This window comes from Empidonax traillii, unplaced genomic scaffold (assembly GCF_003031625.1).
Source record: "Empidonax traillii isolate 1590-97213 ecotype Southwest subspecies unplaced genomic scaffold, ASM303162v1 scaffold119:size1479319, whole genome shotgun sequence".
In the NCBI taxonomy this organism is placed as follows: Eukaryota; Metazoa; Chordata; class Aves; order Passeriformes; family Tyrannidae; genus Empidonax; species Empidonax traillii.
Window position 1 is genome coordinate 256338 of NW_020955312.1, and position 23050 is coordinate 279387.

Genomic DNA, 23050 nt, shown 5'->3' on the forward strand with positions numbered 1-23050 from the left:
TCAAGCGTTTCAGGTGAGACCAGCCCAGGATTTTGGGGTGGGGAAAGACACTCTGTTATACAGCATCTTCAGTGCTTCCCTCAGAGGGAGGCAGAGACACTTTGAAGGGCTGAGTATAAGGACATATACCAAGTGTCTTTTTAAATAGTCACTAGAGCTGAGGGGGAGGGGAACAAGAACAGGCTTGTAACCATAACTCAGTTGGACTTGTATCCGAGAAGTCAGATGCCATGGATTGGCTCCCTCACCGAACGGCTGCTTTTCTGTTCCTTTTGCTGGTAAGTCAGATTTTAAAACAGTATTTGTAAACTCTGTGACTCCTCTGGTTGAGTCTTCCCCAGGAGACCATTACATTTACACTGTAAACTAATCCCCTCAAAATGTCTTATGAAATTTACAAAAAAACCCTAAGGCTCTGCTTATTTCAAACAGCACTTCTGAACATTCTACAGAATTAATTTAGTTTTTCATTAAATAATGACAAATGTTACTTTCTTTGTTGATGTTCTGCAAGTATGTGGCTTTCTCTGTTTAATGCGTGACTTTTCGGACATGTTGTTTGTGTCTACTATTTAAGGGGTCACTGTTATTAATAAAAGACTTATCATTATAAAAATTGTAATGATTGGATATAATTTGGTTCTACATTTTTACCTTTTTATTAGTTGAAGGAATATCTTTTTCTAAAGAATTCAAATCTCTTTTTCTAAACTAATTAAACTGATTAGCAAGAGCACTTTAGAGCTGACCAAATCCTATAGCCAAATTCATGAGAAAAAAAACTCAAACATTTAGGGAAGATCTTAGTTGAGTAAAAATCAAAACTGGGCCTATTTTTTCATACTACAAAGAATTTTAGTGAATTTGCATTGTAGTGCATTAGTGTCTGAGCCGCCATGTGCTGAGCAAGTGAATGCATGATGAAAGTGTTGTTCTTTGGGTTTGTTTTTCTCTGTTAAGAGGAAAGTTGTGGCTATGGTCAAGTGGCATAGTTGTACAATGTGGTCATCAAGACACGGAAATTACCCAGAAGGGACTTAAAAGGACTATGGAGGCTTTATTGCTCCTGCAATCTGATTTTTCTGTGGATTAATTTTACTCATCCCTGCTGCTCTTTTGAAACTAGGTAGAGATTTAAGGTCCATAAGATTGAGTAGAATTTCTACTACAGTTATGTCCTTCTGTGATTTTCATGCAATTTTACATTTTACATAGTAAGCATAAATGGTTATTAACTTCTCGTTACTGACGTCTCTAGGAATGTCGCAGTCTGAGAAAAAGTGTGTGTTGTAGAATACCAAATCCTAAAACTAATTTGAAAATATAACCCATTAATTTTAGCTGACAGCTCTTCAATCAGTAAAGTAGAACTAATTAACACAGGGCAGCTGCCAAGCAAATAGCAAAACTTGGCAAAAGCAGGTTACAGTTTGGATAAGTTTCTGCTTGTTTAGGGCAGCACAGAGATCTCCGAGAAAGGCCTGTTGCACGTCACTAACACCTCTGGATTTTCATGTTGCTCTAGTGACTATCCATTTCACTCAGTTACCTGGTGATGCATACTCCCAATGTGTCAAAGTTCAGAAAGCTTGACTGTACCATGTCTAAGATCTGTCCATTCAAAAGAGATTTTATTACTTTACTTCTCTCGGCACCTCTGGAGCCATTTTCATTCTTTCAGTATATTATTGCTGCAATTGTCAGTGATGGAGGGTATGTGTTGGGTCAGAAGAAAAGAGCAATTGTGAAAACTGCTATTATGTTTTGATGACTATCAAATATTTGAACTTCTACTGCCCAGATGAAACAATTGTAATTATTATGTGTTCTTTTGCATGGCAATGTCCATGATGGCCCATACAGCTTATTAGCATCTTTCAGAAGCTTTAGCACTTTACAGAAAGCTGACAAACTGTAGAGGTCAAATAAGTTATAAATTTGTGTATCCGATTTTAGTGCATTCTGAGAGTCTTGGCTTTCAGCTTGATTATTCTTTCATGAAAATAACCTGTCTGAATGGTTTGTCTGGTTTGTATATTGTTAATAAGTTGCTTCAAATAAAAGTACTGTGGAGTTATACATATTTTAGTGCACTACTACACTTCCAAAAAAAAGAAAATTTACCAGCCCTGAAACTAGTAATTTTCTACATGGATTTCACCATTGGTGGGACTGATTCTGCAACCCTTGCTCATGTGACTTCAAAGGCATTATTCTCATGAGTAAGGGAGTTCTGTTCGTGATACTAGCACAGACACGTTTTATGGAAATAACCTGTTTGATCAGGTATGACTCTTCTCCTGCCAGCTATCATGTGACAGCCAATAATTTTAAATTCACCACATCTCTTATGCACTTTTGTCTGGCTACATTTTCCCATGTGTTATCTATGCTCTTTTTTTTTTTTTCCCCCTGCAGTTGTTAGGCTATGGTTACACCTCTTACTCATAACTTGGTTGCACATAAAAATATTAAGGGCTTAAACTCTCTTCTTGCATATGCATATGAAACATTTGCCAGGATTTATTCAGGAACTTGCAGGCTCTTCTGCCAAATAATTTTGTTGTAGAAATAGAAACTAAAGCAATTCCACATTCAGGAATTATCCCCTAAGATAAGGTTCTTATGCCTGCAGTTTTACATTCCTAAGTAAAATGGCCGTTAAGCAAACATGCATTTGCAGCCAGAACACTCTAAGCCATATCAGAATTCAGGTTTTATTGAGGAGATTTATTGAGGGCACTTAGCATGACTAATTTGAAAAACTCAAATTTGAATGATAATGGCATACACCCTACAATGAAATTACTTTTCTGTTCATTTTTCTAATGGTTACTGTATGGGAATTCATTATATCTGTATGACTTAGCAGAACAGTAACAATTGCAGTGAAAACTTTCCCAAAGTGTTCAGTTCTTTGAATAAACTTATTTTAAAATAAATAAAACTTTAGGACATATTCTTCTACCTGACACAACCATTGTCATAATTCTGCCGAAGTAGCAATGGATCCTGGGGGCAATACAAAATATTGACATCAGTTACTGATACAGTTACACCTGACTTCCTCTGAATTAGTAAACAAAATGCCAGAAAAATCATCCTGACAATCTTTCCATTTAAATTGGAAGAAGCACATTAATTATTGTCCTATGAAAATGAAAAGTATAGGAAAAAAACCCACAATGTTTTAATTAAAAAGTGATTAAATGGCATCTTTTTAAAATATGAGGTTTTGTCTTATGTTTGAACTCTGCTTCATATTATCTCACGTGCACTGATTTACCATTTTTTAAAGAGAGTCAGAATGAATAAAGGGAAGGGTTCATGATTGCAGTCCTTTACTAATCAGAGTTTTGGATGAATACGAAAGATGTAAAAGTCCCAAAACGCTGACAGTACCAGAACTGCCACTGCACCCGGATGACTAATGCAACACGTTTGAGTTCTCAGCACTCCTCCCATACAGGCCAATAACAATACTGCTGTTGACTTCAAAGACAGAAAAGCAGGTCCCATATGAATAATGCTGGGAAGATGTTAAAGGTGTGTTCAGTCATTTAGATTTGAGTAGGTGGAGGAGGGAGGATTCCATAATTGCGTATAATATTGCTTGGCACTCAATTAATGATTAGTTAATTCTTGTTTGTAAATTGCTTTGAAGGTGCAAAGAACCATACACATCCTATGGGCCTAATTCTATTTCCAGTTACATCAGAATAAATCCAGAATAACTCCAGTGTGACTCTAAGGTGTCGTTTTGGACACAGGGTTCAGGCATCATTACAATAAAAGACAAGCTTTCAGACAGGACACTGTGCAAATGACAGCCACCATAAACTTGTTCCCCGACAGCACGTCTCCCAGCCCAAAACAGAAACAGCTTCTGCAACCAGCCTCTAGCTTCTCTGCAGTTTCCTTTTTTTTTTTTCCCACAGTCTCACAGAGATTAACAGACCATCAAATCTTGGTGTCATTCTGATCAGCTTGCCTACCCCAAGGTCCTCAGGATGTATCCCACACATTCCAGTGGCTCCTATTGCTTTAATAATGTTAATAGCTGTGTCTGTGGAAAGTGCTGTACTTGGATACTGGTTTAGAAGGAAATTTTTTTCTCTATCTAGAAATATGATTGAGTTAGCTGCTAATAGACAGCACTTCTCTGCAGGAAACAGCAGTAGAAAAAAAACAGGTTTGCCTCTCAGATAGATATTAGAAATAGGTAACTGATCTGGGAGAAGACCTCTAACTGCTGGTGATAGCAGACAATGGGAAAGCAGTAGTTGGGGAGGCAGAGGAACCTCTATCCCCATATCAAGTTGGATAAGTATCATCTCAAAATCGTTGAGGTTGGTGAACTAGACAGTTTTTTCTGGTGTCTGCCTGCCCTCCTTCCTATAACAGGAAGGTACCTGAGAGAAACATACCAAACACAGACATTAAGTTCATCGGATCAGCCTTTTCATATAATAACACAAATCGTACTAAGGACTCTGGATTCAAGATCTTCATTAGCAACAAGTAGCAGAACAAGGTTTTCCTGAGATAGCACAGGACACGCGTGGAAACAAGGGGCCTAAATTTACAGTCTCCAGCATCTGCAATGGACAAAGTCCTGACATTTTCATTACTGGTGCTCAAAAACAAAGGATGAGACTCCAGTGTAAAACACGTATTTTTCATTGCTTGGAAACAGAACTCCATATAGGTTTAAATCAAGTGTTTTGTCAGTATTCACGCCCTTAAACCACAGAATTCTTTACTGACATAGTTCTTATTTCAGAGGTACTCAGTTTTTCAGTTAGGCCTGCTGAGTACGAGAAGGATGTGTCTGGGTGTGAGTGATGCGTCTGGGTGTGAGGTATCAGTCTCACTGTTGAGTAACAGGATGCAGACAGCAGACAAGATTCACTAACATCTCACTGGGAGGTGTATTCTCATACTTTGCTGGGTCAAGACAATTGCTTGCATGCCAGAAGGGATTTGAGTGCAAGGGTGGAGAGTATTTCACTGTGCTCACCAAAGAGTCTCTGCTCAACCAGTGGGATTGATTGATAAGAGACTATTCAGTTAGTGCTCTTTCTGGTAGACCTCATCACTCAGTTTCTCTCTGAGGGTATAGTCTGACCCTTTGACTTTTCCATGTTCCCCCAGGCTGCAACGGGGATTATAAAAGGACAGGTCTGAGCTCCCACTGGGGTGGAAAAACCCTGCCATTTACCTGAAGTCTGATATTGTCCCTTCTCCGAGATGAGTAATGGCCGCACCTGAATTTGAACCCTATTCTGAAGCCCAAGATTTAAATAAGCCCGAGACATAAACTCAGAAGATATATTAATGTTTTTAGTACAACATGAACATATTGTCATGATTTTCCTGCGTAGTACTTTTCTTAACCATTTATGTCAATAACTTGCTCAAAGAAACAAGGGAAAAAAGAATCCTTCCCCTATGAATAGTCACATAAATTTCAACATAATACGCACATCACATGGGCAAATGACAGTCTAAACTCCCTCGTTCAGAAGCAGATTAGGGCAGCCATTATGTGCCAAGGTCTCAGGGAATGTTCTGGGCAAGACCAGATCATTGGAGACATTGTTTTGTAAATGGCATTCGGTGGACCTCTTGCAGAATAAAGGTAAATGAGGAAAAGAGAGAGAGCAGAAGAAGAATGAAGCTGCTGTTCATTAATCTGTTCCACGTAAGAGGTTGTCTTAACATGAAGTAAGTGGAAAGAAGTCTGTGTCCATCTTCCAGCCTTGCCAGAACAATGCAATAAATTTGAAGTGAGGAAAGTCCCATGATGTAAACTATAGGATAAAAGATTGTCACAGATTTTATCTAAGTACAACTGGCATAAAACAAACAAACAAAAAAAGCTATGGGAAATTATAAGGAAGTGGAAAATTCATAAATGCAGATGTTAACAACATCTTTCGAGAGAAGGAAAACTCTGAAGTATTTTTGAGTCACCTGGATATTTTGTTTCTCCCAATGATGAATGAAAAAAGCATCCAGTCATGCAAATCCCATATTCTTCACCTTTATTGTCTGGAGAGAGGAAAACCAGGTCCTAAACCCAAAAAAGATGCTCTGAAGAGGTTACACCTTATTTAGGAATAAGGTTATTTAAACTGTGCCTTCTTTTAAATTGTGCTAATCAAGAAATTGAGGCTTCTCTCATTTAAATTTTGATTTTAAAGTAATTATATATTTCATCTGATCCTGTCACCTTCATTTACTTAAGACTGGTTGCATAGTTAGGCCTCAAATCAAAGCCCACTGCACTCCAGGAAAATATGCTTGATGACTGCAGTTCTCTTTCCATCTTACTTTGAATGTCTTCAACTTCACTGAGAAGTTCCAAGAAAATATTTTCATTCTTTTTGGTTAAAAAACCTAGTTAAGTATTCTAGGTTTTTTGTCGACAAGGAAAAATAAAGAATACATTATTTAAAATAAATACTCCTTCTCTAGTTTCCTAGATATTTTGGTAACAAGTCTTGTAACCAGCTAAGGAGTTAAAACAAAAAAAAAAATCTGTGTGAAAGCTGTATTTTAATGTAGGTATAGCTTGAAATTTGCTATGGTGTATCCATTGAAACTCAAAGTTCTGTCTTGAAAGACAGAATTAATTTTGAAGGTTTAAACTGTCAAGGAATTCAAGTGCTGGAGACAGAAGAAATTGAATTGCATAAAGTTATTTCTGGAAATCCTGTAGCTACTGCCTAAATAAGCTATTGCAATGGACTTGAGAAAAACTACTCCAGTCCTGCAGGATAACAATGTCTTGCAGTTGGGCTTTGCTTACTGCATCTTGCCTTGCATTTTTACAAGCCAATCTTTTTATTGTTCTTGCAGGTACTCTTGGATTTCAGCACAGGATTTCATGTAGAGGTAATATATATTTCCTTAGAAACTGGTTTTCTGATCAAATGAAATGTAACCAGTAAAAATCAAGTGGAAAATACTGAACTAAAACACTTCTGAACCTAAACACTGAAAATATATTTAAATATTAAACAGCTGCAGGTAATAACCTGCTCACTCCCTTGAGAGAACTTTTCTTAAACCTAAATGAGTATCTCACACAAAGGAATAATTTTAAAGTAAACATGTACACTCTGAGAGTCTGGGACTCACAGACATGTAAAAAAATACAAGGTCTACAAAAATCTCTTTCCTCCTTATTATTGAAAAATCTAATTGTCTGTATTAATTTAAAATGGATTGACATCATATGACACTGGAACTCTGTGTCAAAGGTAAAAGAATGGGATGAAAATGGAATGGCAAGATGGAAAACCTTCAGAAGACAAAAACGTGAATGGATCAAATTTGCTGCAGCTTGTAGAGAAGGAGAAGATAATTCTAAGAGGAATCCAATTGCCAGAGTAAGTAGAAAAAAAAAACCCAAAAGTTTCACTGATGAGGAATTTTTTTTGCTAAGACAGGCTGATAAAAGCAGAGAGATTCAAAAATATATTTGCTTAGAATAGTTGAAGCAAGGAATGCAGAATAAAAGAAAGATGATGCAATATTTCCAGCTCTGTTGAGATAGTCTCAGAAAGTAAAGCCATGTGGCTGCTGAGGAGTGACCAGAGGCTTCCTGGAACACTGTCATCAGTCTACTCGCTGGGCAGGTCCAAATGGTGTCTTTGTATGCAGCGTCTGTGTACCAGAGCAGACTATTTTTCTTTTGTCTCACCCTGATAAACTCCTAAGCAGAAGTTCAAGCATTGTGCATGACTTTTGTGGGAAACAGAGCAAAGACAGTATCTTCCTGTCCCATCCTTTCACTTACTGAGGTCCAGCCACAGTGTGATAGTCTTGGAGGTTTCTCTCTTCACTCGCCTGCCAGATTTAAGAGAAAGCCTATCCAGCACTTAAGGGGAGACAGATCTCCAGGTAAATTGTTTAGTAGAAGAACCTTCCATTGGTTTTGTCAACTGAACCTTGTGAAAAGTGGTTGAGAAACAGGAAGTATATGGAATGTTTTACAGGAACTAAGAATAGGAGAAAAAGCCCTGCAGGTATCCTCAGTAAACTTCCATAAATTATGATTTGTTGCTGTAGATCCGATCAGACTGTGAAGAAAACAATCCAGTCACGTACAGCATCTCTGGAGTTGGAATTGATCGTGCGCCCTATGGAATATTTGTTGTTAACCCAAGAACAGGAGAAATTAATATAACATCAATAGTGGATAGGGAAGTAACCCCAGTATTTGTTGTAAGTATTCTCCTTTTTTATACTTTTATGATTATGGATCTCGGGTGGGGCAGACAACAAATTAATTTGTTTCAGATGGCTATTTTGCTTACTTTTTGTTTTAAGATGAGTAAATCTCTTTATCTAGATACGTTGCTTTGCTAAACACTCAGTGACAGGCATGGATTTGGAACCACCTCTTGAACTTCGAGTCAGAGTTCTGGATATAAATGACAACCCTCCTGTATTTGCACAAACTGTATTTACAGGATCTATTGAAGAGAGCAGTATGGACAGTAAGTAACCGCATCATGCCTTTATAGTACTGCTAGTGAAGCTCCCAGAATACAGTAAATATAAACCTGGGGTGCTCCTCCTGCTTTTTCTTAGGTGATGACATAGATTGGCCAGGGCTACTGCAGAGGAAGCAGCACCAGATGCTTCTCCAAGTGCTATTTGAGCCAGGGCCAGAGCTCGTTGCTATAAATTAAGCAGCAGTTCTTCCTTCCCCCTTTCTTCCCTCACTTGAATGCTGAATGTTCCAGTTTCTAACCATACCAATATGCAAATTCTTTCAGATGTGAAAATGAAAAATAAATCAGTTCATTCAGGAAATAAAAATAATACTACACTTATTTCCTTAGAGGGTATATAATACACATTTTTTCCCATTTTTCTCTTTCAAATATTTGTATTTGTAGCCTGTGTATTGCAGTCGCAGTAGAATATTACTAAATAAACCCTTATTTAAAAGATTAAAATGATTCTTTTTACTAAAAGTAGAGAAATCAACTGATGCAATGGTGCATAACATTCATTTTCTACTTTACAGACATTGTCATTTAAAACTGTGGCAATTTTATGCGTTAATATTTGCAAGTTTAGTACTTAATGTATTTACATATTCCCTATGGTGATTTCAAGAAGTTCAGTGAAAATCTGTGTTATTTCATCTGACCTTGATTTTTAATTAATTTAAAGTCATTAGCAGAATCAGTATTAAAAAACTAATTTTTTTTGCTTTCTTTGTATATGTCAATAAAAGCCATCTATCATTTTCATACAAGTTTTAGCATTGTGTTGATGAGTTGTTTGCAGGAACACAACAGATTTTCTGATGCTTTTTTAATTATTTGTTATTCTTAGACACACTGGTGATGAAAATCATTGCAACAGATGCAGATGAACCTAATCACTTGAATTCTAAAATTGCCTTCAAGATAGAGAGTCAGGAACCTTCAGGTCCACCCATGTTCATTATGAATAAATACACTGGAGAACTTCACCTTGCCAATTATCTTGACAGAGAGGTAACATTTCCCTTTCCAAAGTTAAATAACATGATTTTTAGGTGCATATGTGTTATGAGAGCATGAAAGAAAATAAAAGAGAGAGAAAGGTTGTGTTTTTTACAAAAATTATTGGACAAATGCATGTTTTCAATGCATTACAATAAAATGTCTAAGGCAATTCCTATATTAGGAAATAGTAGAAAGACATCAGTATTTATAAGATGCACAGTTGGTTTTCTAACACACTCATTTCTCTTTTTGTGACAGCAACATAGTAGCTACACTCTTGTTGTGAAGGCATCAGACCGGGATGGAGCTGCAGATGGAATATCATCCCTTTGTAGCTGTAACGTTAAAGTCATTGATGTCAATGACAACTTTCCAACTCTTGCTCAAAGCACTGTAAGTTTTCAATACCAAAAGCAACATCACTGTTTTAAAACCCTGTTAAAAAACTCCACGGATAATAGAGCCCTTACTAACCCATGGAGCACTTTCACATTTGAATGTTTCACTGGGATAAGAGGGTTGTTCCCTTGAAGTGTGCTCAAAACACAGTCCATGTGCCAATTCTGGTAACATTTGCATAGATTATTTTTGCATTCAGAGAAGTCAGTCCTGACACTGTCAGAACTTCTTTGTATTCAGAGAAATCCAGTAATTCAGGTGTCCAGACCCCTGCAGTATGGCCAGATTATGTAGATTAACCCAGTCTTCTTAAGATCTTTTTCTATAGAAAGCACAAATCCTCTCCCTCTAAGATGCCTCTGCAAACACTTGAGGTGACACAGCTCTTCAGATCTGCAACCAGAGTCACAATTGATTACACTTTTTTTTATTAAATTCGCATGGGCTGTGCGCAGGACTTCCTACTAAAGAATCTCTGCGGACAGCTATGTTTTCCTCACATTATATATACTAGAGTTCGCTAACAGGTACTTATCTGTCATTCCAGTTTTCAGCAAGCATTTCAGAAAATTCACTCAGTTCAGAACTGCTACGAATACAAGCTTTGGATGCTGATGAAGAGTTTACAGACAATTGGTTAGCAGAGTTTTTCTTTATATCCGGTAATGAAGATAACTGTTTTGAAATTGTTACAGATCGAGCTACAAATCAAGGAATTCTTAGAGTAATTAAGGTATGGAAAAATACTGTGATTCAACTCTTGAAATAATCAAAATAGTTTTAATTAATTGTTAACAAAATTAAATGGCCAGTAAAAACATTGTCATTCAACCATTTAAAATAAAAAATATTTAAACAAAATCAAGGAACTTTTATGTATTATCTACTTCTATGTGGTTTATCTTTTAGGAACTGGATTATGAACACCTCCGAACCCACTCACTGATGATTGGTGTCAGGAACGTAGCTGCTTTCCACCACTCTGTTGCACAAGAGTACCAAATACGCGGAACACCCCTCACAATAGAAGTAAAAAATGTCATTGAACCACCAAGGTTTCACCCATCTTCAGTCGTGTTTTCTCTATCAGAAGGCACAAGAGTGAATTATGTTATAGGGACATACACAGCCATCGATGAGGATACAAGAGCTATTGCATCAAATGTTGTGTAAGCTCTGCTCTGCTTAACTTCCTGGATAGAATAATTCTTTATGGATATTTCAGTGGGATGAGGAATAGGTATTTTAAAGGATGCTTAAAAAAAACAAAACAATGTTAATCGACTGGCAATACAATCGTATATAGTTCAGTCCTTTTTTGTGCTACAATTGCTTTCTTTCCTGACCTACTTTCCTTAGCCTTATGTACAAGACAAAGAAAATAACACTTTTCCAATAGGCTGTAACTTATATAAATAAAACAGGTGAGGTTTTTTTTCTTATCCAGCCTAAGAATATTTTTTCTTCAAATGTTTGCTACAATTAGAGAATTTGTTAGCATCTCTAAAAAAGCAAGCAGAAAATCCCAATAATGGCCAGTATTATCCAATCAGAAGAGGTCACTACCAGCTCATTCTATATTAAGAAAAAAAAATTATTTGACACTTATTTCCCTTGAAATCAATGACAATAACTAGGATCAGAATTTGCTTTTTAATGTATGTAGAAATAAATACAGCTTATTTACAAAGGTTTGGGAAAAAAATCATTAAACCGAGAAATGTGTTAGCAAATACAACTCTAGAATGTTACAGGAAGAGCTGCGGATTTAACCACTGATATCAACTAGGATTCTAGTAAATGTTTACAGAATCTAGAGAGATTTAATTTCAAAACTATGATGCCACTTGCAAAATGCAATGGGCTTCTCCACATCTACTTTATTCCTAATCCCTTTTCTGGTCTACATTTTTTGAAGTCTACATGAATTTTGCTTGAAAAGGGTAAAATGCAATAGGACCTAGCACAGCCTAAAGAAAAATGTTCCAAAGTGTCAAATATAATTTGCAAAATAAATATTTAATTAATATATTCATAACATAATGCTGAGTATTTTCACTTCACCAAACACAGATATAGTATAGGACGTGATCCAGCTGCCTGGTTCAGAATCAATCAAAACACTGGTGAAATCACACTCAACAAAGCTATTAACCGGGAATCAGTCTATGTCATCAATGGGCAGTACAAAGCAGAGGTTCTGGCTATCACCAGAGGTAAGAAAAGAGATTAAGTTTTCTAAAAGAAAACTCCTTTTGTTTAAGACTTCTATCAATGTTTTTTTCCTGTTTCTAATTTTCCAACCTAAACTGCATTATTTATAGTATTGATACTCCCTCCTGAGCATAAATATCTTCTTTTTACAGGGGTTCCTCGATATACTGCTACAGGCACCATTGTGCTTTCAATAGATGATATCAATGCCAACTGCCCAACTATTAATACTGAACTAAGGAAAGTATGTATGCATTCCCCATCAGTGATTATCACAGCAAAGCACAGGGATGGAGATCTGTATGCTACACCCTTTACATTCACCATACATGGTGAACCTCAAACTACATGGATAATCAGATCAATAAATGGTAAATTAATCTACATTTTTAACAGAATAAACCAGAGTAACAAGTTCTTACATAACTGAGTAGGATAATATTTTAAAAAACAGTTATTAGAATCTATTCTAATCTCACTTAAGTGTGATTTTATGCTCATATGGATCCAAGTTGCTCCATATCTGCTCATAAATATATAAAATCATGGTACAACTAGAATCAGAATTATTGCATGTGGTTTTTAAAGGAAACAGAATTTTTTTTAAAAAAATAGGGTAGCAAAACTGTATTTTGAGTATAACTATGTCAATAACCTCTGTTGGTCAAAACATAAGGAGTAAATCAAAAGGAGTAATTTGATACTTTTTATTTCTATAATATCTAAAAAATCCTAAGCATATGACAAAACTCTCAAAATTTTGTATTAAAGAATAAAGTTTTTAGTTGGCAGAGCTTTACTCATATGAGAGGCATCTGAAAATAGCAAATAAAAACTGCAACTTTTGTAATTTATTGTACCAATTAGACTTATTCGTATTTCTGCAAAAACTGTTTTAGTCAGTGTCCAGTGGAGCTTTTCCAGTTTCTTCCAATAGGACATGACAAACCAATGAATTAATCAAATCTCATGCATTACTAAATGACAGAATTTGCATAACTTACTGTATGCATAGAAGACTACATTAAATGTTAAATATCACAATTACAGCTATTTTTTGAGTCCTAAGCAAATGCATCTGTGTAATTTTAAATTTTTTAAGCCTACTGGAAAAGCTTTTGAAAAACATATTTAAAATCCTTGTGAGAGGAAAAAGAAATGTATAAAACTTACCATTTTTATGTTTACCATTGTGCAAATAAAAATCAGGAAAAGCAGCAGTAGAAATAAAAAAGTGCATTTGCCACTTTTGTATTTCTCAAGCTTAAAAGTGATAACTAGACTTATCTGGCTCAGGTTTTACCAAAGAAAATCTAGCATAGATGAGGATCATAAGTTTCAGCTTTGAACAAGCATAGTAGATGCATAAGTAACCGAAGATCTTAGAAAGGGAACTCTTAGTCTTATATTCTGCTCTATGAAAATAACTAACAAAAAGTAGAGTTTTATACAAAATATTTCAGTACAAATAAAATATTCATCTAAATATTTTTCTCTTTTTTTTTTCCCCTCAAAGCTTCCTCTGCAGAACTAGTGAGCCAGAACATTGACTTTTACCTTTATAGGATCTATGTCACTGTAAGAGACAGCCAAGGCCGACGCTGCCCTAGACCACACATAATTCCTGTGCAAGCTTGTCAGTGTGATAGTCGGAATTACTGCACCAGTGGGGCTACAAAAATAATTATCATTGGTGGTGGTGGTGCTGCTGGTGGTGGTGGTGCTGGTGGTGGTGCTGGTGGTGGTGCTGGTGGCGGTGGCACTGATATTGGTGGTGGTGGAGGAGACCGGGAAGATGGAGGAGGACAAGGTGGTGGTGATGGTCAGACTAGACCTGGAGGAGATTATGAGGACCACACAGACTGGCAGGTTTATACTGATAGCTATGGTGGAGGTGAGGAAGGATATACTGCATCCATTGATGATGGTTATGCTGGAAGTGGAAATTACGGCAGAGACTACCAATCACCTACCACACTTAGCGGTGCTGCCATTGGCCTGATGTTTCTTGGTGGATTAATATTTGTGCGTAAGTATAAAATTAAGGAAATTATTTTATTATCTTTCTGAAAATGTATTTTTTAATTCCTCTAAAACAAGGTGGCTTTTCTGGTTGGTTGTTAATCTGTTGGTTCCTATGGGCCATTTGACAAGAAAAAAATCCGTCTTTTAAATTAAAAGAATTTTTATATATTTTATGCTATACACATTTACATACACATTTCATTCAGAAATAACTATTTCCTTCCTAAAACTTAGGGTTTGGTGTTGGTTTTTTAAGATGTTATCTAGCTCTCAAACCATCACACAAAGCTGTTCAGTCACTTAAAACTTAGATTTTGCAATTTGTCCTTCCATTACATTCGTAGAAGAAATGGACAAGTACCAGCTCCAGCTTGGGTAAGAAATGATGTAAAGAACATGATTCCTTTGAACTCAAAGACTTATTTCAGTATTAGAACATCATCTTAGATTCCGAGACTTTTGGCTGTTGCTTCCCAATATTGTATCTATTAAAAACAATTAGTATTTATTATAACAGGATCAGACCAGAACATTCATTCATGTGTCCTAGTATTTTGAAGAAATATGAGTTTCATGGACAAGAATGACTCAAGTTAGAATTTCTGCAAGAAATTATTTCTCAGAACATCATAATCACATATGATGGACCCTCTCTCACGGCTTGGGCATCAAGTAATCAACAGCTAAAATTTCCCATTGAAGAAATACTAACTAGAAAACCTGAGGATATGAAATTTTTTACCCCTGATTTTTTCAGGAGTGGGGTTTGTTTGGGGGTTTGATCTTTAATTAGTAGGAATCAACAAACACAAAATTTTGGCAAGTACTGTGTCATGTGTAGTCCCCAGGTGACCAGTGCTACACGACACACTGTCATTCTGCCTTTGGAAATCTCCTCTCCTAGTTGGTAGTCTGGACTAAATATGTCCTTAGTAGTGCACTGTGAGGCAGCACTTTGTACACTGTTTAGCCTTTCCCCCTTTTCTCTTCAGTTCACTTCGATGTTCAAGGATCAGAGGGCTGGAGTGACTCTCCTATGAGGACAGGTTAAGAGAGTTGGGGCTGTTCAAGCTGGAGAAGGCTACAGGGAGACCTCAGAATAGCTTTCCAATACCTAAAGGGGGCCCACAAGAAAGCTGGAGAGGGACTTTTTACCAGGGCATGTAGTGCTATGACAAGGGAAAATGGCTTTAAACTGAAAGACGGTAGGTTTTGGAAGAAATTCTTTACTGTCACAGTGATAAGATACAGACACAGGTTGCCCAGAGAAGCTGTGGATGACTCATCCCTGGAATTGTTCAAGGCCAGGCTGGAAGGGGACTTTGAGCAAAGTGAATGATGGATGAAGCCCATGGCAGAGGGGTTGGAACTAGATGATCTTTAAGGCCTTCCAACCCAAACCATTTTATGATTTTTTGAATTAATATTGCATTGCCTTTTTAAAATGAGCAGTGTTTTCAACGTTGGTATTTACAGAATTCTGCAATTTCCAACACTCTGTTCTTGAAACAAAGCCTAATACAGCACACTGGGAAACCTGACTCACTCTATGTAAACATTTGTTGAAACCAGGGCTCAGGGATTGTCTCTGTTGTTTTTTTCAAATCAAGCATTATGTATATGTGATGTGAATATTGCAACTGGAGCCTTAGCCAAAGATCACTGTAGTCAGATGGATATCTCTCCACTGATTCTCATATGTCAGTTATTACTAATGTGTATTTCTTTTCAATTACAGTATTTGAAGAGACAAATGTATGCTCATATATCAGGAATGAATAGCACTAAATGCTATACATTGCAAGACTGGTTCTGTTTGTTTAATTTTCATATGTATGCAACTTATATTGATTCAGTTGAGACAGACCAAAGTCTATTCCCAGGTCTATAGGCATAAATTTGGAGTAACAGCTCTACTCCACCCCTGTGTTGCTCTGCTATAACTAAAGGTACAAATTATTCTGAATTTCTAAATACATTCATTTCCAAAAGCAGCTAATCATTCTGCAAGCCAGACTTGCAGGTTCCTTGGTTTGAAACATTTTATAGACATGTTTTCAAAAGTTTGTGAGCACCTGCCCTCTGGGAAAAGCAGCTATTCTTGTGAGGAAAAGATATCCTAAATCCCTGTTTCCTCTTCCTTTCCTGTTAAGTGATTCCAATTTTGATGTCAATGAGCGATTGTTGTCGTTGTGGACGTGGCGCTGCAGGTGGAGTTGGAACTGGATTTGAACCTGTACCTGAATGCACAGAAGGGGCAATTCATCCATGGGGAATAGAAGGTGCACAGCCTGAAGACAGGGTCAGTACCTTCCATGTTTATAAAATCAGAAGTAACTCATATTTAGAGAAAAGACTGCATTTGACTATAACAAGTGATTATAGCACTGTGTTTTCTAAAAGAAGTCTGGCACTGTCAACAGTTGCCAGGCAGATACAAAAGGTGATAATTAACATTCCCAGTCTGGAGTTTGTGTGCTTTAGGTTGTGTTCGGTTAGCTTGGCACAACAGTTTGGTGTTACTATTCTCTCAGATGAAACACAATAACTAGCAAACTTCTTCAGTGCAAATTTAGGACAAAGTAACACAAACCATCCTCACTGATCACTGTTTATGTTGACAATGAAAGAAAATTGTAGTCTTTGGTTTGGTTTGGGTTTGGGTTTGGTTTGGTTTTCGGTTTAATTTGGTTTTGTTTTAATGGGGATGATAATTAAGAGCTCTCCCCAGAGAGGTGGTCATGGCACTGGACCTGACAGAGTTCAAGAAGCATTTGGACAATACTCTTAGGCACATGGTGTGACTCTTTGGGATGGTCCTGTGCAGAGCCAGGAGTTGGACTCGATGATCCTTCTGGGTGCCTTCCAACTTAGTATATTCTGTGATTCTGTGATTAACAGTTTGAACTGCTAATTCCTTAGCATGATTCACAAAGTCTTGGTCTTCATATGGGAATTTCAAGGTCATCACTAAAGGAGTCAAAATGTTGTTTTCCAGGATGTCTCACATATTCTTGCCCCAACAACAGCTGCAGGAGGTGATTTTGGTGAACCCTCTGGTAAGCAGATCCCAAAATCTTCTATGTACACTGTCATAAATCTATCTTTCAGAACTTCATGCCTCATGATTCATGGAGCACTTTAGTTTCCCAGCTATAACTCAACCCTTCCAATCTTACATCTGCAGATAGTCAAACTGATGCTAGTAGAACCTCCAGTATGAATAAAGAATCTGAGGGTTAAACTTCTGAGGCTTTCAAATCTCAGGCAATTTTTCTTTATCATTCCAGCTACTGAATGGAGGGTCTTTTCCAGACACCAGTTTTAGCAGAAATCAATCCTGAGGCCAGAATAAGGAAATTTGCTTTCATAACTCAGCATGAAAGGTTCCCATTTTCCAGGCTCTACATCCCACAAGAGAGAATGTCAAGTAGCTAGGTAATTACTGACCATTTGTGCATTAATCTAGACAGAAATCTGGTACACAGCACAATAAATTTATGCTTCTGAGCTAAGGTTCCCACAGGAATTCAATGACCATAGAGAATAAGTCAGAACTGTGCAGTGCCACTTTCTCTTTGTCCCTCATTCCTTACATGACAACAGGAAGGAAGGATGTTGGCACAGATCCACTTTCACTAGCTTCTGACAGGAAGAAATGTTACTCTGCAAGACAACTTCTCTCCTGACTATTATTAATACAAAAATGTTCTCGTATGTTTTCATATCATAAAAATGAAAAAAAGTATAATTTAGCCTATGTTTTTTAATGTAACCACAGTCAAGGCTACTGTATGCAACTCTATTATCATAAAATATGCTGATCATTAAGACCACTCTTTCCTTGTTATCAATATATGAAAACAATTGGAGAAGATAAAATCCTGTAAGTATTACTTTATAACTTATTGTGAAGACTTCATTTCTAATCCCCTTTAAAAATCTAACCACTAGAAAATGTGAAAGGAGTAACAAAGCTCTTTTTATTTTTTTGAAGACCTTAAGGCAAAATAATTTTAACCCTGATGTGATCATAAATATACATTTATGTATTTGCATAACTATCCATAAGAATGATCTGATTTGCTAATGCAAAACCCATGACAGCATATATGTATCTCAGGCAGAAGAATGTCTCCAGTCAATAACCAAAGTAAATAACTGATTTACTACAGCACATATGAACATGCTGCCTAACCTCAGGAATAAAATCAAGGTCTTAGATATCTACTAACATGTGTTAAATTGTTATTGGAGGTTTAATACTTGTGTGTATCGGTGACTGAAAACAGTCTAAAATATGTTTAGAGACTCAGCAGTGTCATTATAGTATTTATAAAAACAACTGGTGAATTCTGTGCAAATTTTAATAGAACATGGGAAGGATAACTTTTTCTGTTTTCAGAGATATATAATAACACGTATGGAGGAGGAGGAGTAGTAGCTTCTGGTGTTGAAGAAACTACAGGAGTTGGCTATGGCACCGGTACTGGTTACGGAACAGCTGGAGGAATTTCTGGAACAGGGGAAGTAAAAGGGTCAATTGGAGGAACAATAAAAGAGTATCGAGAAGGAGGAGTGAACATGGCCTTCCTAGACAACTATTTCTCTGAGGTAACTAGTTGATATTCTTTGAGTTACATCTGTGAGACTACTTTTTGTCAGGCTCTCCTCCCCAGGTTACATGGTAGAAATCCAAATTAACTCTAGTCAATTTGAAACTTCCATGGTATAACACTGATGTAAAAGCAAAGGTGATTGGACAGGTAGGAAAAATTACACTAGTAGCAGTATTGCCTTTGAGATGCTGCTGTAGTAGATTTGATTGCTCAACAGTCTTTTTGTAAAACTGATGGACACACTGCAGGTATGCGTAGAAAGCAACTAAATTATTTCATCTTCATAAGTGGCCACCAAATTCATGTATTTTTCACCTTTTTCAGTGTGTAGAGATAATAATTTGTGACATTGTTCACTCCTACTTTCTGTACACCTTGAAGTGACTTTAAGTCCTAAAGAACTGTGATCAGTTCACTGTTTTCCTAATTTTTATTGCCATTTCTGTTCACTAAAAGACATGTTAACTGCTAGGGACACCAAAATGCAGTTTTGCCATTGACAACACATGAACTAGACTTTAAATATGGTATAAAAAGAAGGTATGGAATTTACATGATTAATGGCTTCATGGGATATATTTTAGGGATATATAATAGGCATGAACTGTGAGACATAAATGTTATAATTGTGTATGTCACCAAAATATCAATTAATGAATAAGGATTGCTATATTTCAAAATCTAAACAAGGTTCAGTGGAGGAGAGGACAGAACAGGCTTGATGTCCTGAGCATGGACTTCTCCCAGATCCCAATTAAAAACTGTCTGGCAGCAATGGGCCTCCACAGATTACTCCTCCTACTGACCATCTTAATCCCCAAACTTTCTGACTCTCCCTCCCAGACTTCCCCTTCCATTGTTTTCTGCTTCCTCTGATTGCACCATGCAATCAACTACTCCAGGGTCTCCAACACTGTCCTAAATCAGCAATCTCCTTCCTACTCAAAATGGACTCCCCTCTGGGCTCACCAAGTCTTCCCCACAGTGGCCAATCCTCCATCCCATCTCTTCTGTCCTGGTCTCTCCACTGCTCCTCTCGATAACCTGTTTCACTCCTCTTCCTACCCCTTAGTGCTGCCCAAAAAGTGCATTCATTCACCCATCTCCTTTGCCCCATAGTCAGACCCACTAATGGCAGACCAAATTTGAGATGCTAAATGTTGGCAGAAACAAGAATAAAACACAGTAATGTTTGAATAAAACTTATTTCATGCTTTAAAAATGATGATGATATAATCTGTCCTGTTGATGTTCCGTTTTTCAAGTCAGCTGGGCCTTACTGTGGTTAGGGAAACCTTACTGTGGTTTGACTATTCATGGTTAAAAGCCTGATGAAAAGTCACTCTGTTCTCCTGTTCCTTTTTTTTACTATTTCCCCGGTTTTGCAAACTACAGAAAGCATTCGTGTATGCAGATGAAGATGAAGGTCGGCCAGCAAATGACTGCTTATTAATCTATGATCATGAAGGAGTCGGTACTCCTGTTGGCTCTGTGGGTTGCTGCAGCTTTATTGGAGAAGATACAGATGAAACGTATTTGGATACATTAGGGCCAAAATTTAGGACCCTGGCAGAGATCTGTCTGGGCAAAGAGATCGAACCTTTCCCTGATGTCAACCCGCCCTGGCCAGGCGTCAGCACTGCCTTTCCCAACCCTGAAAGTGATCTCAACCTCCCACCGCCTGGAACCACCATCGTTGTCAATGGAAGTGCTCCTATGCCTCCCCCAGTTGGCACTACAACGGTTGTTACCGAAAACACCTACACATCTGGGTCAACCATTCAGCCCCCAAGGCCGATGCCGGATCCTCTGCTCCACGGCAACATGACGGTGACTGAGACCTACACCTCTGGCTCCCCCTCTCTTTGCGTTGACCCTCTGCGGGCATCCAACGTCGTCGTAACAGAAAGGGTTGTGGGTCCTGCATCTGCCTCTGAGTTGCGTGGCATGCTAGATATCCCCGATCTCACAGACGGGTCCAATGTTATCGTCACCGAAAGAGTAATCGCGCCTAACTCCCGGCTTCCAGCGTCTCTGAGCATTCCTGATCTGGTAGATGGGTCAAATGTGGTAGTGACAGAAAGGGTGTTCAGGCCTGCCTCTGGCATGCCAGGCAGCCTAATAAATATTCCCGCAGAGTTATCAAACGCCCACAATGTGGTGGTCACGGAGAGAGTAGTGTCAGGGTCTGGCATGAGCAGCCTGGGAGGAACAAGCCTGGGAGGGGCAAATCTGGGGGGCCTGAACAGCACAGGTCAGATGCTCAGTGCTGACAGTCACCTTGGACAGGCAATGGGCACGGCATCTCCAGGCACCTCCCGGAGACGAGTGACAAAGTACAGCACCGTGCAGTACTCCAGTCAGTAAGGCCTCTGCCGACACCCCTTCCCACTGAAATCGCCGTTTGCACTGACACTCATTAGCTGCCACCCATCAAGAATATTGTTATTATTTATAACTAAGAAATAGCGCTAAAATTTCAGGGATTCCTACTTGTGTGAGGATTTCTGGAGGGTGCCCCATTTCAAGGTTAAATGCAGGACTTTTTCAGTGAAGGGAAAGCAGAAGTTAGCTTTAAATTTATTTATTTCTCTCCACCTAGCACTGCAAGTGTACCAACAGACATTAATGTTTTTGGAGAGGGATATGATTACAGAGCAGAGCAGTGAGAGACAATCCTTGTGTGCATACAATACATCATGAATTAACATCATACAAAAGAGCATTAAATTACTATGCTGCTGAGTGATCTCCCACAATAAGCAGATTTGGGTTAATAGCCCCTCACTGACAAGAAAGGAAAAGAATGTAATTAATAATTAGTCAACTCAAGACTAAATAAGCACTTTCAAATGTATCATTTTACTTTGCATGTAATTCAAGAAGCGCTACAAAACAGCACTTTCAACCATTTCTCCCATCACCAACAATAGTTATAAATAATAATTATATAAACATAATACATTTTCATTGGTTTTTGAAGTTCTCAGTAAAAAAAACACTCTGCCACAGCCTGCCATGCTGTTACTCTCATGGTGAGGAGCGTGACCAGCGATTCTTCGCAGCTGGTGCTGCCGTGTTGACACTTTCACCCAGGAAGATGTTGAGTTTCATCTTTTCTCCATTACCATTACAGCTTTGCTTAAATATTAAAGGACTTCAGTGACAACCAGGAACTCTTAGCCAGAATTTTGTGCCAAACTATGACTACCATTTAAATCTCCAATGTCAGGTTATGCTAAGAGGGCTGTAATACACCGTGCCAATTCTCTTTTCTAATACTGACAAGACAAGAAAGTCTCAGAAGCTTTGTGATGTCAGGAGGCAATAGCAAGTATTGTATCACTGACACTGGTAGCTGAGGTCTTCCTGAAAAATAAAAAAACACTTCGAAGCAATACAAATTTGCTAATAAGCAATGTGGAGAATTTTTATTTCATATGTCAATGTATTTTGCATTGATATTTTGAAAGTTTATTTAAATGTATTAATTGAAAAAATTCTTTATGATTCTATAATTTTAATTAAATCTGGCTTTTATTTTCCCACAAAACCAGCTCTACTGGACTCTGTTATTCTAGTAGTACCTTAACGTGGCTTAGAATACAATCTGAAGGAGTAAAATACTGAAATATAATTTCTATCTCATTTTACTTCTGTAACATATGTATAGTAACCCTAGTGTATGCAACACCACTTTAGTGTAAATAAAATAGATTTATAGAGAGGGACTAGCTTTTACTGCTAGACCACCAAATCAGTAGTTACCCTCAAGTTTTACTTTTTCTTCAGCTTTGACAGATAGGTCACTAAAAAGTTTAAGAGTTGTGTGTGAATCTCCCACTCTATAAAATGGAAAAGAAATTTGCATATCCAGACTAACTTATCTCAGAAGAAATGGATGACAAGTTTCTGAGTCTGATATCAAGAAAGGGTTTTTTAAATGATGCTTTTCAAAATGCAAGTAGACCTGCTGTCAGTAACAACCTGCAGTGCCCTCTGAGTCAATGCCACTGCCATTAACACAGCAGTCCCCAGGAGTTACGACCAAATCCAAGGCTACCTTGTGAAAAGGTCCCTTCCATAGCCTCAGGTTCTTTTCTAAAGCAGCTGTGCATGCTAAACGCTCTTCCCATAATATCTATAGTGCTGTTGGTTTTGCTTCTTTCTGCAGCCTTGCTTATCTCAAGTATCACTAAAATTGCATTGACTTCAGAGGGATTAGTCTCTCCTATAAGTTATGTACCAATTGTAATTATGATTCCCAGAACTATTCTT

The 23050-nt window shown here is 37.6% G+C and overlaps 1 protein-coding gene across 1 annotated transcript; it reads left to right on the top strand.

The window, feature by feature from the left end:
* The first annotated feature begins 230 nt into the window (after positions 1-230).
* Positions 231-21139, top strand: LOC114057186 (desmoglein-1-like). The gene is made up of 16 exons (XM_027883153.1): positions 231-278; positions 6865-6900; positions 7269-7397; positions 8080-8235; positions 8363-8510; positions 9361-9524; positions 9774-9908; positions 10462-10647; positions 10824-11083; positions 11988-12130; positions 12281-12499; positions 13645-14157; positions 16307-16455; positions 17152-17212; positions 18559-18767; positions 20168-21139. Exons 1-16 carry the CDS (start codon positions 231-233, stop codon positions 21137-21139), a joined length of 3528 nt encoding a protein of 1175 aa, XP_027738954.1.
* Positions 21140-23050: the final 1911 nt, after the last annotated feature.